General features: G+C 35.3%; 2 protein-coding genes and 1 non-coding gene across 3 annotated transcripts; all 3 read right to left on the bottom strand.

The window, feature by feature from the left end:
* Nucleotides 1-1,745: 1,745 nt before the first annotated feature.
* TRNAL-CAA lies at nt 1,746-1,829 on the bottom strand. The gene has a single exon. It is a non-coding gene; the product is annotated as a tRNA-Leu (tRNA).
* A 1,203-nt stretch (nt 1,830-3,032) lies between these two features.
* LOC122048767 (agamous-like MADS-box protein AGL62) lies at nt 3,033-3,533 on the bottom strand. Its single transcript, XM_042610291.1, has one exon. It carries the CDS (start codon nt 3,531-3,533, stop codon nt 3,033-3,035), a length of 501 nt encoding a protein of 166 aa, XP_042466225.1.
* Nucleotides 3,534-9,802: 6,269 nt separating this feature from the next.
* On the bottom strand, nt 9,803-11,507 carry LOC122047431. The gene is made up of 2 exons (XM_042608734.1): nt 11,014-11,507; nt 9,803-10,945 (listed from the first exon to the last, which is right to left on the bottom strand). Exon 2 carries the CDS (start codon nt 10,845-10,847, stop codon nt 10,185-10,187), a length of 663 nt encoding a protein of 220 aa, XP_042464668.1. The 5' UTR covers nt 10,848-10,945; nt 11,014-11,507; the 3' UTR covers nt 9,803-10,184.
* Nucleotides 11,508-15,376: the final 3,869 nt, after the last annotated feature.

Here is a 15,376-nt window from a genome sequence, read left to right as displayed (position 1 = left end):
CTCTAATTTGCCACTAACAGGGATATTAAAACAATATCATTTCAGTCAAAAGATGATCACGTGTACATGGCTCGAGATTTCAAACTATTGTCTCAAACTTTTTAGATATCTAAAAGTAGTTCACTTCTCAATAAAAAGTAAAATGAATAGCTAAAGAGAAGAGATTAATTACAAAGAGCTTGTATTCTTAGATTTCAAGCCCTTGAAGTGATCTTTTACTTGAGCATTTGGTTGCAACAAAATCTCAATAAATTTTGTGCTCCCTTGACCACTCAAACAATCTCTAAGGCTTTTATAAGTAAGCTTCTAATGGCTCTCTTTTATCTTGTTTTAATCGACTAAAAATAGTTCCAATCAATTGAGTTCATGCTAAAACTTATGCAATTGCATGCAGCCATTGTCTCTAACCCGTTAGTTAGCTTTATCTTTTGCGATTCATTTGAACTAAAAAATTAAAATAATATTTATTTTAAACTTCATTAACGACAACATTACGAAAGCTTTTGCCATTGCACTTACTTAAATCGTGCGATAGTCGTCAGTATTTCTGAAGGCCATAAAATTATTTTGAATTTGTAAAAAAAAAATAATCCTTTGCACTATGGCTATCGGGCCAGCTCCGAGCGGGACGAACTTGTCCATCAAAAATCATCATCTAGTAGGGTGGAATGGGTTGAGAAATTCTCAATCCAACTTAATTCAAGGTGCATTATGGATTAAGTGGACTAGCGCACAAGCTCATTAGAAAATAAAAATATTATAAAAAAATTTAAAATTTTAAGTTTGAATTACTAATTAGATGGATCAGATCAAAAATCCATCTAATCAACTATAATAGTCTAGTTGACTAACGACTAGCGTATGAGATAATACTAACTGAAGGTTTCAAATCTCGGATGATATTTCTGAGTATCCATTTATTTTTTAATATACTATCTAGTGTTTAGAGAAAGCTCAATAAGGCATGTTGAAAATAGAAATCGATACAGACGTTAGCGTCACACAATTATCTTGATCAGCAATCAAATCCTATTACTTTTCTAGATTGAGAGATGACGCACCCTGTATGCTATTGTCTAGGAAGGTCAAACGTGGAGGTCGGACGGTCAAACCGACAATTCACTTTTTACCACCAGTAAATGAGAGTTGATACTGAAGACTCTTTAATTTTGACCAACATAATCTGACCTCAATTGAATCAGCATAATTTGTCAGTAATAAACTAATGGGTGTCACCGATGTTATTAAAATCGCAAGTTAATAACTTGTAAACTCATATAAAATTATAAATTTATTTATAAAAATTGAGTGAGATTATGATAAAATCGTATATTAAAATAAAATCGGATCAAAATGATAAAATTATATTTAAACTTATAAAAACATGATTTTTAAATAATTTTATCGATTTTATATTATTAATAAAAGAGAACTATTTTAAATAAAACGATATCATTTTAGGAAGGATTTAGATTTGCACTTGTATTTTTTATGATAAATATTTCGTTGTTTAAAAGTTTAAAATTAATTTGTAAATCAACTCGTGTCTACGTTTAAAGTAAAAATAATAATAATAATTTTAGACTTTTAAATGCTTGAAATGTTCTAGGTTATCTAAAAAGGCTAAGACTTACTTGTGTCCAAATTAATGATGCTGCAGGCAACGAACATAGATTTAGGGTTGCAATGCGTGGACCTGATCGAGATCGCTCTGCTTGTAAAAAGAAAATTAATAAATTAAATAATGTCAGAAGTGGGATTTGAACCCACGCCCTCGTTAGAGGACCAGAACTTGAGTCTGGCGCCTTAGACCACTCGGCCATCCTGACTTTTGTTTTACTTTGATACGTACATTATATATGAATATAATATACCTAAAAGAACAGTCAAGATAACCGTTAAATCAGTGAGGATGATTTATCTGTGGACCATTTGACGAAACGGCTGATCTTCTTGTAAACAGAATTCTGTACACCATTTTGATTAACAAGAGTTACTCATCTTGGGATTGTTTCTTGATAGAATTATTATTGTGTAAGGATCCACATTTTAACATTATCTCTTATACTTTGATAAATGCATAAGTAGAGTGTTTGTTTTTTCATGTGAGGTCAATCAACTTTGATAGTCGATGAAAAATTTTTATGGAATCAAATCAGTCGTCTTAAAAAATAATTAATGAGACTGATTGAATTTATTATTTTTTTTTACTTGCCAGTGAGAGGACATTTACTATAATTCCTTATATCTCTATCTTGTAAAAATATAATTTTTAAGATAATTTTATTAATTTTGTATCATTAATAAAAAAAGAATTATTTTAGACAAAACGATGTCATTTTTGGACGGATTTAGATTTGCACTTGTATTTTCATGGTAAATATTTTATTGTTTAAAAGTTTAAAATTACAAGTAATTTATGATTATATGAATGAAAATATTTTTTATATAAATTTATATTATAATTTAGATTAAAATATTTAATTATCAATTAAAAATAATATATATCATGTTACTTTTAAAATTGATTTAAAGTATGATGTAAAATTTTATGATTTCATTATTTAATTTTAAATTTAATTTTATGAGTACTCTAATAATTTACCTAAACTTTCAAGTACTAGTAAATTTTGACAGTGTTAAGTTGTCACACGAGTAGATCAGTTTGGTTCCTACAATACGATGTAAACTTGGCTAAAGTTGTCGAGGGCCGGTCATCGTAGCTACTGCTTTTAATTTCGTGTTCATCGATGTATATATATTAATACTATCAAGCGAAGAATGCTAATTGCTTTATTTTTCCGATCAGAACGAACCTTGATGGTCATCTATCTTTATGATTAATGAGATGAAGTTGGAACAATCTAACTTAGTTTTTAAAAAAAACTTACAAATGACTTTCATATGTAGAAACTATTAAAAACCATAACCAAGATTAAGTGGTTAATTAAACACTAGAAGCCATAGCCAAATTCCAACAAATTTGGAGCCACCGCCCCCTCGTTGACCGCCACGTTCGACGGCTGCAAAGCCTAGAAGGCCAGTTGCTCCGCCCTGCCCGCCGCCTCCTCCCGCACCCACTCCAGCGCTCTCTGCAGCAGGCCGAGCTCCGGCATCCCGAGCGCCTCGACGTCGGCGTCCAGCGGGTCCGCCACGGTGCCCCAAGGCCGGAAAATCGCCGCCTCGAGCACGGCCTTCCTCCTCCTCTCCGCCTCGAGCAGCTCCGCGAGCTGCGACTCCTGCTGGCCGAGCGCCTGAACCAGGGCCCCAGCGAGGAGGTGGTGCCGAGGGGGAGCAGGCCAGGCGGAGAGGAAGCGGGCGAACACGGAGTCGACGGAGGGGTGTCCGAAGGAGAAGGGCTTGCCGCTGGGGGAGAAGGCGAGGACGGCGAGCTCGGCGCCGCAAAGGACGGAGAGCTCTGCTGCCTTCTTGAACACGCCGGCGCGGCGATTGGAGAAGCACACCTGCCGCGCAGCCGCATTCTCAATCGCCTCCATCGCGATCCTTTGACGGCCTCTGCTCGTCTTCTTCATCGCCACCCCCAAATTCTCTTTCCTTCAAGAACAAACCATCCCGAGACAAGTTAGCTAGTTATATATAGTATTCAAACTCCGATTGAGATCTGAATTGGATTGCAAAATCTAAGTTAGTTATATATGGTATTCAAACTCCGATTGAGATCTGAATTGGATTGCAAAATCTAAGTTAGTTATATATGGCATTCAAACTCCGATTGAGATCTGAATTGGATTGCAAAATCTAAGTTAGTTATATATGATATTCAAACTCCGATTGAGATCTGAATTGGATTGCAAAATCTTTACGTGATGAAGATATATAAAAGAATATATATGTTTGCACAATCTAGTTAGATATAATTCGGGAGGGTTTTTCTTACAAAAACCGTGTTTAGGTGATAATAAATAATATTTGGAATTGTTTTTTACTCTCTCTCTCTCCATATATTTTTTCATAACTAAATTGACTAAATAATAAATAATATTTGGAATTGTATATTATTATTATTATTATTATTTTATAATCTGATTAAATTTAGATTAGATAGTCCAACCCCATATTCAACTCATCAAATAAATTTTAAAACTAAGTAAATCCAAAAAAATACAGTGACTCGGCCATCATTATTACTTAGAAAATACCACAAGTCTTGTGAGATCAATTTTTCTTTCTTTATTTTTTTAATAATTTTTTTCTTTATTATTATTATTAATAAAACTTTTTCCAAAATTTAGTTGCTGAAATAATCTTCCGAGTTCCAAGTTAAGAAACATCATTTAAATCACTAAAATTGTAATTAGAAGTTAATTATATTAATTTTATTCAAAATTGTAATTATTATTTTCCTTGTGTTTGATACATCATTTCATTAATACGATGATAAAAAAAACAGCCAGAGACTATTAATAACAAGGAAGAAAATGTTAACCCATAGAAGAAAAAAACGTATTTGAATGTGACAACTAATATAAATGTAACACTTTTTTCTATTGATATTTCCAATAAGAAAAATGTATCTCATCAGAGAAAGGTGGACTTGTTTTGCACATTGAATGGTAGTAAATCAAATAAATTGGAATCTTACTCTAATATCTAAATTTTAACAAGGAATATAAAATTTGACTCTTAATTATGACACATTATAAAAAAAAATTCTATCTAGTTAAAAGTAGGCCTAAGAATGGTGATTATCTAGACGAGTCTCTATTAGTGATTCCTAATTTACCTTGATGGTCGGTGAAAAACTTCTATGGGACCGGTCTGGTCACCCTAAAATTAGTCAGTTCGAAGAATTGAATATCTGATGTCAATTAAAAAAAAGAATAATGATACACATAGGAATAAAATCTCAGGGAAAAGTTTAGTGATGGACACATAAAATCTCATTTTCACTTTTGTGGGACTATCATTTTATATATTTATCATTGAGCTTTTGCTTGAGGTTTTTCCTTCTACAAATCATTTTTCTAAAAAAAATACAGGATCATTAAGGACTTGATAGGCCCCCCACGGGCATAACCAAATTGATACTCAGGTGATAGATTACTACAAGAGAGCAGAGATCGAATCCTTGAAAAAATAATCCCCTGAGAAATAAAATTCCTCTCATTTAAAGAGACGTTGTTCGATCACCATGATTTACTTCACTTCCAAATATCTTGGAACGAACATGGAAGGGCACTTGGGATGAGGCATCACCTTTTGTCGTAATTGAGGGCTTGACAAGGACTAGCGTTATGGTTCTCAGCATAAAGCATGTCAGCCTAGTAGCAGGTCAAATTTAAGGGACTTAGTTCCCCATTCTTTGGGTACAAATCTTTCTGTATACAGTCGGCCGACCCTAAGGACCAGTCGGACTAAGAGGACTTATTGTTCTACTTAATGCCAAGATATAAAAGACAAACCCAAACGACCCAAATGTCGTCTAGGTATACGGGGCTTAGCTCCTCATTTCTAACTGTTTATTTTATCTTATTTTATTATTTACTTAGCATATTGAAAAGAGTTTTATTAATGAAAATGGTTCATGAACATTGTTCACGAATATTGCTCACAAACATTGTTCACGAACGTTAACGAGCTGAACACATATATGTTCAAGCTTGTTTATTTAGTTTAACAAGCTGTTCAAGCTTGTTTGTTTAATTAATCTTGTATATATTAAACGAATATAAATAAGCTCTTACCAAGCCGAACACCAAGCTTGTTCATGAACGCTTGATTCATTTACAGTTCTAATTGCTTTTGAGAAAAACATACAAGAGAAGATAGGGAGGAAGAAGCAAAAGAGGAGAGCTTTACCTTCTTCATTACCAACCTCGACTAGTTTCAGTGAGCTCATCAACGACACAAAGTGAGCAAAGTAAGATAAAACAGGGCTATTCTTATGGTGCCAACAAAACTCACAAGAAGATAAAGAAGATGTGAGGACTGAGGGTTGCTCTTGTTGTTGGAAGAGGGCAACATTTGATGTTGCATTTCTTGCTTGTTTGAAAAGAGAAAGGAGAAGAAAATAGAGTTATTGTGCTTGATAAGAGGAGAGGAAAAAATTATAGTTTTACTGTTGTCGGAGAAAAGAAGGAAAAGAAGAAAATGGGAAAGAAGAAGGGGAAAAAAAAGAGGGATGGGCGAAGTCATGATAGTGGTGTACGACACGACGAGGCAGCAACATGCGTAGGGAGAAAAGGGAGAAAAAAAATGAAAGAGAAGGTTCTCTTAAAACATATCATAATTCATTTTAAATCGATCGAACTCATTTAAACCTTAAACTTGGTTTATCATAACTTGATCAAATCAATTCCTGTTTGAACCTATGTAATCCTTTTCTCTGCACTTACCTGTTGGATTTAGTTTGAATCCTATCCTATTTTAATTTAGCGCTCTAACTTCGTGTTCTATGATTAATTCATCCATTTATTATTATATATTTTATTTTTAAAATTTAAAATTTAATATTTTAAGTCAGGATATTCCTTAAGTTTTTCAACGATGAACAATGGTGAATCAACCCGTCAAAGTAACAGTGAAGGCTTTATAAGTATACAGTGTTATTTTTTTAAAAAAAAATCTAGCGGGGGTGGCGCACCTTCCCCTCCCCATGTGGCTACACCACTGTGGAAGAGTATCTCCACGCCAGACGCTACACACTCTTCTGTCCTCCTCGTAAAGGTCGATAAAGAAACCAAATCTGACAACCGTTAAAGGCTTCTCCATACACCAGTCACCTTGTTATCCTCTGAAAGCGATAAGGAACCATATCCGACAACCTTTAGTTGCCTCTCTATTAATAAAATGCCACATATTCCTCTGAAGGTACCGAGGGAACCGATCTGAAAACTGGAATCTCTACGTAGGATACCATGAGTCAAAGACGAGTACTTGATTACGTCGATGCTCAGAAATGCCAATCTCTAAGCAAGAAACAATGATGCTCAGGAAGCCAATATCTAAGTACTGAATCAGTGTGCTCAAAGAAGTTAATATCTAAGCACCAAGTCTGGATGCTCGAGAAAGGCAGTATATGAGCACTAAATCTGGGTGCCCGAGGAAATCAAAATCTAAGCACTAAGTCTGAGTATTTAATTGATATTTGAGCGCTCAGGAGATCTGATATTTGAGGTCTAAGAGCATCTCCAATGCAAGCTTTGTCAAAGGTTTGTAAAATTTAAAAACCTCATTAAAAAATCTTTTATGATTGTGTAGGTGAGGTTTGGGGGGTTTTTAATTCAAGAGCAGGTTTGAGTTTTCAAACCTGCTTTTTCTCTTGAAGGTGGAGCCAATAATTAATGTACATGATTGTCCCTTTTTAAATAATTAAAAAATAAATTATTTGATGAGCTAATTATAATGTTTCAGTTTATAAATAATTAGTAATAATTAAGATTATATTTTTTTCTTTTAAAAATAAATATATTTGAGATAAGTTAAAAAAATATACAAATAACTATAATTAAATTAAATTTATAAAATAATTAAATATTAAATAAAATGATAAATTATATTAAATTAAAAATTAAAAATTAATTAATTTATTAATTGCTAATTATAAATACATTAAATTAAAGATTATAATTAATTAAAATATCAAATAAAAACTATATAAAGATATTAAATGAAAAAAATTGTATGCATGTTTTTTTTTAATTAGGGAGAGAATAGTATATTTGTATTAAAATTGATGTAATATGTATGAAGCCATGCAACTACATGTGGAGAGAATTAAAAAAAAGCTTACTTAGAGTTTTAACCATTGGAAATATTTTAATGAGTTTTTATAATGTTGATGTGGCATGTTAGAATCCTAAAAAAAGTTCATTCAAAGCTTTAACGATTGGAGATGCCCTAAGCTTGGGTGTTCAAGAGATCTGATATCTTAGCCGTAAGCACGGGCTTTCAAAAGATCCAATATCCAAGCACAATGTCCGAGTGCTTGGGGAACATTTAGTGCTCGAGAATTGAACCAGAGTGTTTGGGGATCTGGTATCAGTGCACTGAGGCAAGATGCAAGATAAGCTAGTATTTGATTATCCAATCAAAGTGCCCGGGAAATAATCTAGATACCATCAACGGTAAATTAGAGAAAAATCCCCAATTATAACTTTAACTTTGCATGCAGTCCCTATGTCTAAAAAACTTTGTTTTCACTCCCTGCATGCAAAGTTTCATTTGTTTCAACTCCCTCATGTAAATATCATTACCTAATTGCCCTTCAGATTTTTTAGGTAAAAAAGCCTAAAAATGAATATAATTCCTCTTAAATTCAGCCCTTTAAACTAAAATTCAGTATATTTCTATCAAAATTCAGCACTTTAAACAAGAATCCAGTATATTTCTATCAAAAGTAGTCCATCATATTTTTTAGGTATAAAAAATCTAAAAAATTAGTATAATTTCTCTTAAATTCGGCACTTTAAACTAGATTCCAATATATTTTCTATCAAATTGAACATGCCTTTTTTCCTACTTAATATAATTCTTTCTAAATTCAGCACAATTAAAAAAAAATCTAGTATATTTTCTATCTAATTGAGTATCATTTAAAGAAAATCTAATATATTTTTCATCTAATTAAAGTGGAAAAAGAGTCGTGCTCAATTTAATAGAAAATATACTGAATTCTAATTTAATGTGCTGAATTTAAAAAAAATTATACTCATTTTTAAACTTTTTATACCTAAAAATATCAGGGATAATTAGGTAAATTAGTATCTATTATTTTGAACTAGGGAGTGGAAATAAAGATTTTAGTCAATAGGGACTACATGCAAAGTTGAGCTTATGATTGGGGACTGCATGTAAATTTACGTTACCATCAATATCCAAAATAACTTTTTATACTCCACTTTAGAATTATTTTAACCAAAACCATTTTTGTCAGCGGAACAATATATCTCCAAGGTAGAACAATTTTGATCAAAATTGCTCCAAAATAACATTATGAGTGGAATGAGTACCCTTTTAATTCTTTTGCTAAAATTAATTTAAACTATAAAACCATAATAGACTCCTAAGAGTCTAACAAATCAAATGGTGGACCAAATCAAATAATCTCAACTCAAATCAATTTTAACATATAGATCTCAATTTAATTTTGCAAATTCAATACTACCCTCATTTGTTTAAAATGATAAAAAAAAAAGTCAATCAAAACTAAAGGGGCAATTTTTTTTTGATTGAGAGTTTTCAAAACCAAAGATTTGCCAAGAACCTCCCCTCTCATCAGAGCATTATGCTTCATTTTGAGGAAATGAGAGTATTTCCATATCAGAGTTCGCATTAATAATAAACCGGAAATAAATGGATGAGAAAGATGATGACCTGGTTCACATGACCTCTACCCTTATACAGCCTGGTGTCTTCTTGTAATCTTGTGCCCTACCATCTCAATTGCAACCAACGAGACTGCATTTTTCTTGAGAAAATAAACAATTTTTCCAGATTTTTCTGGTTATTGGTTCACTAACATCAGTATACAGTGAAGAACAGCTAGACAGACGCAATTTCTTTCCCTGTCACTCATAATGAGGCAGCAAAGTCGAGTGAAGTTATGTGTTGTTTAAGTTTGTTGGATAAGGTAAACAAGCTAAGCTAAGTAAAACATGTGTTCAAACTTAGACTCAATATTTTTAAGCTTGTCTGAGTTGGCTAGCCAGCTTAATTTTGTTTGTTTGTTTGTTCACGCTTATTCATTTAATTAATTTTGTATATATTGAATGAGCATAAATAAATTTTTATTAAATCGAACACCAAATTTGATCACGAACGCATCTATCTGATTCCTTTCTTTTAGAAATTATTATGAATGGATTTTGCCTTGAACAAACCCTGAGCGCTGTCTACAGGCACACTAAGCTGCAAGTACAGAAACATGCTTCCAACCTTAAACATGTTGCCTCTGTCAATCCCTAAATGACAAGACCTTAAACATGCTTCCAAGAAGAAGAAGAAGAAGACTGTGTTTGGAAATCCAATCCTCAAGACGACTGACTGCACGCCCTTCTTTCTTTCTTTCTTTCTATCTTTCTTTCTAAGAAGAGCAACAACATGAACTGATGCAAGAAGATGAATTGGTGTATGATCTAATATTGTTCCCATCTACAGCATCTGTCTAATAATTCAAGGAAGATAATGGCGTTTGCTGTCTTCCAAGGAAAGGTCGTAATGGATTACTGTGCTCCCTTGACTGCTTCTTCCATCAGCGTCTTCTTGTGCAGCTTTGCCTCGGCCGCCATGAGGAACTTCAGCTTCGGAGGCGGGGACGGCCACAGCCAGCCGGAGTCGTCTTCCCAGGAGGGTTCAAACAGTGGATTGACGCCGTTCAGATTGTAGCATCCCGTCGGCGGAGAGAAGAAAGGAGGCGAGGAGAGAGGCGTCAGGACTGGACTTTCTGCTGACTGAAGCCAATCCCTCAAGCTCATGCCATTGGAGCCGGCCCTGCTTTTCCTCACTCTGCGGCTGCCTCCCGCCGCCTCCAGATCTTCCTGCGTCTCCTCCGTGATGGTGAAGAGCGATCTCTGAGGAGCCGCCAGAGTCATCATCAGCTCCTCCTCCTCCTCCTCCTCCGCGGCGTCGTCCTCTTCCTCTGAAAGCTTCAGGAGCAAGTCCTCGGAGCGAGGCGCGCCGCCGTCCGCCGGCGGCGGACATGGTTTCTTCCAATTAAATAGCTGCAGGAGATCCCTGACCGGGCTGGCGTGGGCATCCACCTCCGAGTCCCTCTCCGCCACTCTCTTCTTCCACCAAAAGAAGTAGTACAGCTCCGCCACGATGGCCAACAAAATGCAACCCGACAGAAGGCTCAAGGCAATGCCCAAACAGCCCAGAGCTCTCATCTCTTCTTCTTCTTATTCTTCTTCTTCTTCTTCTCCTCCTTCTTCTTCTTCTTCAGCACTACACCATGGCAGCGAACTGCTCGCCAAACCCTAACCGGCTGCGGGGCGAAAGCATGAGAATTGCTGAGAAATTGGGAAAGAAAGGAAGGTAATTATGGCGACTTACTCTGACAAATGTCGCTCAGATTAAGGCAGAATCATATGGAGGAACATTAAAAACGCTCATAAATTTCGGCTCCCTTCCAAAACCAAACCAAGGACCACTCCGGTGATGAAGCCAAGATCGAAGGATATTCCATTCCGAGATCAACCACCCACCCGGGTTAGAGCATCAAAAGATGAAAAACAGGGACGAAAGGAGAGAGAGAGAGAAATCGATCATTCTCAGCTTCCAACTAGCTAGCATGAAGATCGAAGCTCTGGTTGCAGTGAGTAGCTCAGTGACGGGCGATCTCAAAAGCCAGCTTCAGCTTGCGATTCTGGGCGGGCATTCATCGAGGAGAACGACTGCTTGTGCTTGCTCGTCGGTCGCTAGCTTCTTCAGAGTAAAGCGAGTTGTTCGAGTGAAGAAGCACTGGTTTTTGTCACAGAGCTCATCGCACCACATGGGGCCGGAAAGGCCGTGTCCTTTACTGAAATCAATGAATGAATGAATGAATGAATGCATGAAAGGGATAAAGCCATGGCGAATTGTGAAGAACTGTGGGAGCAGCGACAGTGGCACGAAATTCATCCATCTCTGGATCCAGGAGGGTTGGGCTTGATTGAGGCCAGAAATAGTAAAACACACAACTATACACAAGGAGGAAGGCCTGGATCATTTTTAATTTTTAATTTTTAATTTTTAATTTTTAAATAAGAATAATTTTGGTATTCAATTTTTATCCTCTAGTTAATTTTGAAAGTAGATAACCTTCTTTCTAATTATTCTATATATATCTATAGGATAAATCCGAAATATAATTTATTCACACTGGCGGACCCTTCCTAATATTCATCTCTATTTAGATTCGAATCTTAGTCCTCTGATTTTATGTTAGAAATGTGAATGAAAATGAAATGAAAAAAAAGACTCCCGATTTGTGTGAGAGTTTAAGAGTTTTGTGGTATGTTTGTTGATTAAAATGGAATCATAATTATGAATGTTGTGAACATGAATGTGCATGCCACAAGGATATAAATCTAAAGTTCGGATTGGACTTAAGCTTATGTGCGAGCTTTGCCTACGAGGTTCGTAGTTTGCCCAAGAGAATGAGAGCTTACGGTTTTTCATCCGAATCAATTTTTTCTTACCCACTTAAAAGTGTAACGGACGCATTAATGATTATTCTAAAATGGTTGGACGATAATGATTGATCTATAATTATTCGGATGGAAATGACTAGCTATTGATGATCGACTGTTGACGTTTTAAAACTGGGCGGAGGAAGGAAATAATGACCTTTATTCAAACATTAATCAACAAATTTATTACTATCGTGAATCGGAGCTTATATAAGAAATTTCCACCTTTTGCATGAAGAAAAAAAATACATAAAAAATTTCATCCACGTTTCCTCGCGTAATCTCCACCTCTCTGCCAGATTAGCTTGGCAACTTTTGTCATTTCTAGTGATAGCAATTGGGTACAAGTTATATTTGTAGGATAGAGATACGTTAGAGGGAGGAATAACACTCGTGACTTTTTTACTCTTTTGCAAAACACAGAGAACAACGCAGCGGAATAAAAATAAGTAAGAGAAACAACGACATAAGTTGGTTTTACTTAGTTTGCAGCATGTGACGACTCCTACTCCAAGATTCACACTCGTTAAGTATTTACTTTGGGCAATTCACTATCAATTTGGAATATTACAAAAATGAATACAACATATTTATAATTAAAGCACTACAATTGAAAATTATATCGATAATAACGATGTTGAAATTGAGAGCTTCTGGTCGTCGGAGTAGAGTTACGACTTCATTGGATCGTCTTTGGAGCAATGTGCAAGAGAGTAGACTAGAATTCAAGTTCTTGTTGATGCACTGCTCGAAGAGGACATTTATAAGCTGTTGAAGGTGCCTTCAACCTCCTTGAAGGCGCCTCCAGTTCAGATCTTATCCTCACAGTTTCGGTCGTCGATAACATCCGCTTTCTATGAATTTTATCTCTTCGAAGGCGCCTTCAAGAACATGGAAGGCGCCTTCCATCCCAACTCCAGGGCGCCTGGAAGGTGCCTTCACGCCTCTCCACGTAGGCTTTCGGCCAACCCTTCCGAGGCACCTCCAATACCTTCGGAGACGCCTTGAACAATGTTTATCCGAGCCTTTTATGTCCTTTTCGCTCCCTGCAAGATACGTTAGTCCAAAATACCAAACATACCTTGCAAAATAAAGTTAGCACAGTACATAATGATTAATAGAACTATTTGACAGTCATGGACTATCCGATTATGACTTTCAGATTTTTCGAAAATCCTAGGTCAAACCGACGCATACTGTTCTCTCAACGGAGAACACACCCTCACCTACACCTCTCAAGAGAAATTACGTTTTGTCAGACCGGTCCTCTAGATCGACTAGACCTTTACTCAGCGCCCGAGACATCAGGATTTCATGCTGAACGTCTAATCTCGACCCATTCAGTGTTCCACCTAGTGTCCGCGACCCCCAGAATTTTCACATAGATTCTTCGACTTTAGGATTTTGCCCAATGTCCTCGATCTGCCAAGACTTCACCCAATCCCTCGGACCAGGACTTCGTTGCCTAGCCACAGCTAGGACTTTCCATAACCTAAGGTTACCTCCCCCTAGGACCAAGGGTCACTTCCACCTAGGATTTTCTACTTGCCTAGAATGCAATAGGACTTTTGCCTAAGAGTACTTAGGACGTGTTGGGGTTGCAAGGTTGCAAACATAGTCCCACATTGAAAACACATGAGAAAGATCATGGATTTATAAAAGAAAAGATATCTCTATTGGCATGAGACCTTTTGGGTAGAGCCCAAGAGAAAAATTATGAGGATTTAGGCCCAAAGTGGACAATATCATATCATTGTGGAGATATCTAAATTATTTTCGATCCTACAGGACGTTTCTACAAGCTCAGTTCAATTTATTAGACATCAAGACAGCTAGTCGAAGAAGATAAATATTTTCAAGGAAACTATGGCTAACACACATCTCAGCGGAGCTCAATTCAGATTCTCACTCGGCAGTTGACACTCGATAGTCGGTTGTAGGCACTTAACAATCAAACAGTTGGCAATAGGTTGTCAGTATGACAATGTCACTCGACAATCGATACTCGATACTTAGTTGGTTCGAGCACTCGGTAGCTTCGTCCACTCAACACTCGACAATTGGCTCAAGCACTCGGACGGGTCGGGCACTCAACAGCTCAACCTTACAAGTAACTTAATCATCCCAAACATCTCATTCTTTCCATCTTGACAATCCTGAATAAGCAAATCAAGACCATCTCAACATATTAGATAAGACTTTTCTATTTAGCGATTTAAATTCTATAATTTTATTATTTCCAAAAAAAAATATCTCTAGCAATTTATTTCTTATTTCTCTAAGTGCTTTATAATTGTACGACATCCATGGGGCATGCATAAATCATTTTGATTTAGTGTCCTGATAACTAACCCATTATTTTATTATACCTAACTAACTAGTCTCATGGCATGCTAAGATATGATAACTAATCTACTAATTTATTATGCTTAACTACTAGTCCAAAATACTTAACTCAAAATTAATTGAGTTTGTAAACTGATTAAACCGCTCGGTATAAATTGGAATACAACTCATAGATTCAACTTTAATAAGATAATTTAAGATTTGATTAATAAAATTATTGTATTAATTTAATATATATTTTAATCATTTTAATTTTACAAATATATAATAAAATATTTATTTATTTATCAATAAAGGAGATTATAATGATTATAATGATTAATCATTTTAATCATTATAATTTTACAAATATACAATTATTGTATTTTAATATGTATTTTTTAAAAAATAATTATTTTATATATTTTTATTTAAAAATATCAAAACTAAAATTACATGCCACCTAAAATGAAATCATTGGACATAAAATTATATCCGATGACTTCTATTTACCTTATATCTCCCTATTGGAGATGCCCTAAGTATTACAGTACCTCTTTCAAATTCTAATCGGATAGCGATTATGGAACATTAAAGTGACACGTCATGAACAACATACCTAACGGTATTTGAAAGCGAACATTTTCAAAAAATAATTATTTTAATTTTTATTAACTAGAGGACGTACCAATTTCACACGTAAATAACAGACTACATCTTTCTTGCATTTAAAGCGATAGCCTTTTGCAATTGAAAATATACCAACCCAACTTTCTTGTCCTTCTATGCCCTTGACTTCAACTCCACGCGAGGGACTCGTATAGAAGTACTTGCCTTTCTTCTTGGAATTCCCCCTACCTTTCCATTTAGTGGAATTATCCACCAAATGTACCTGACCTTGGGTCTTTCTTTTAATCTCA

Source organism: Zingiber officinale, chromosome 2B (genome assembly GCF_018446385.1).
Source record: "Zingiber officinale cultivar Zhangliang chromosome 2B, Zo_v1.1, whole genome shotgun sequence".
In the NCBI taxonomy this organism is placed as follows: Eukaryota; Viridiplantae; Streptophyta; class Magnoliopsida; order Zingiberales; family Zingiberaceae; genus Zingiber; species Zingiber officinale.
This window is presented reverse-complemented; position numbering and strand designations above follow the sequence as displayed.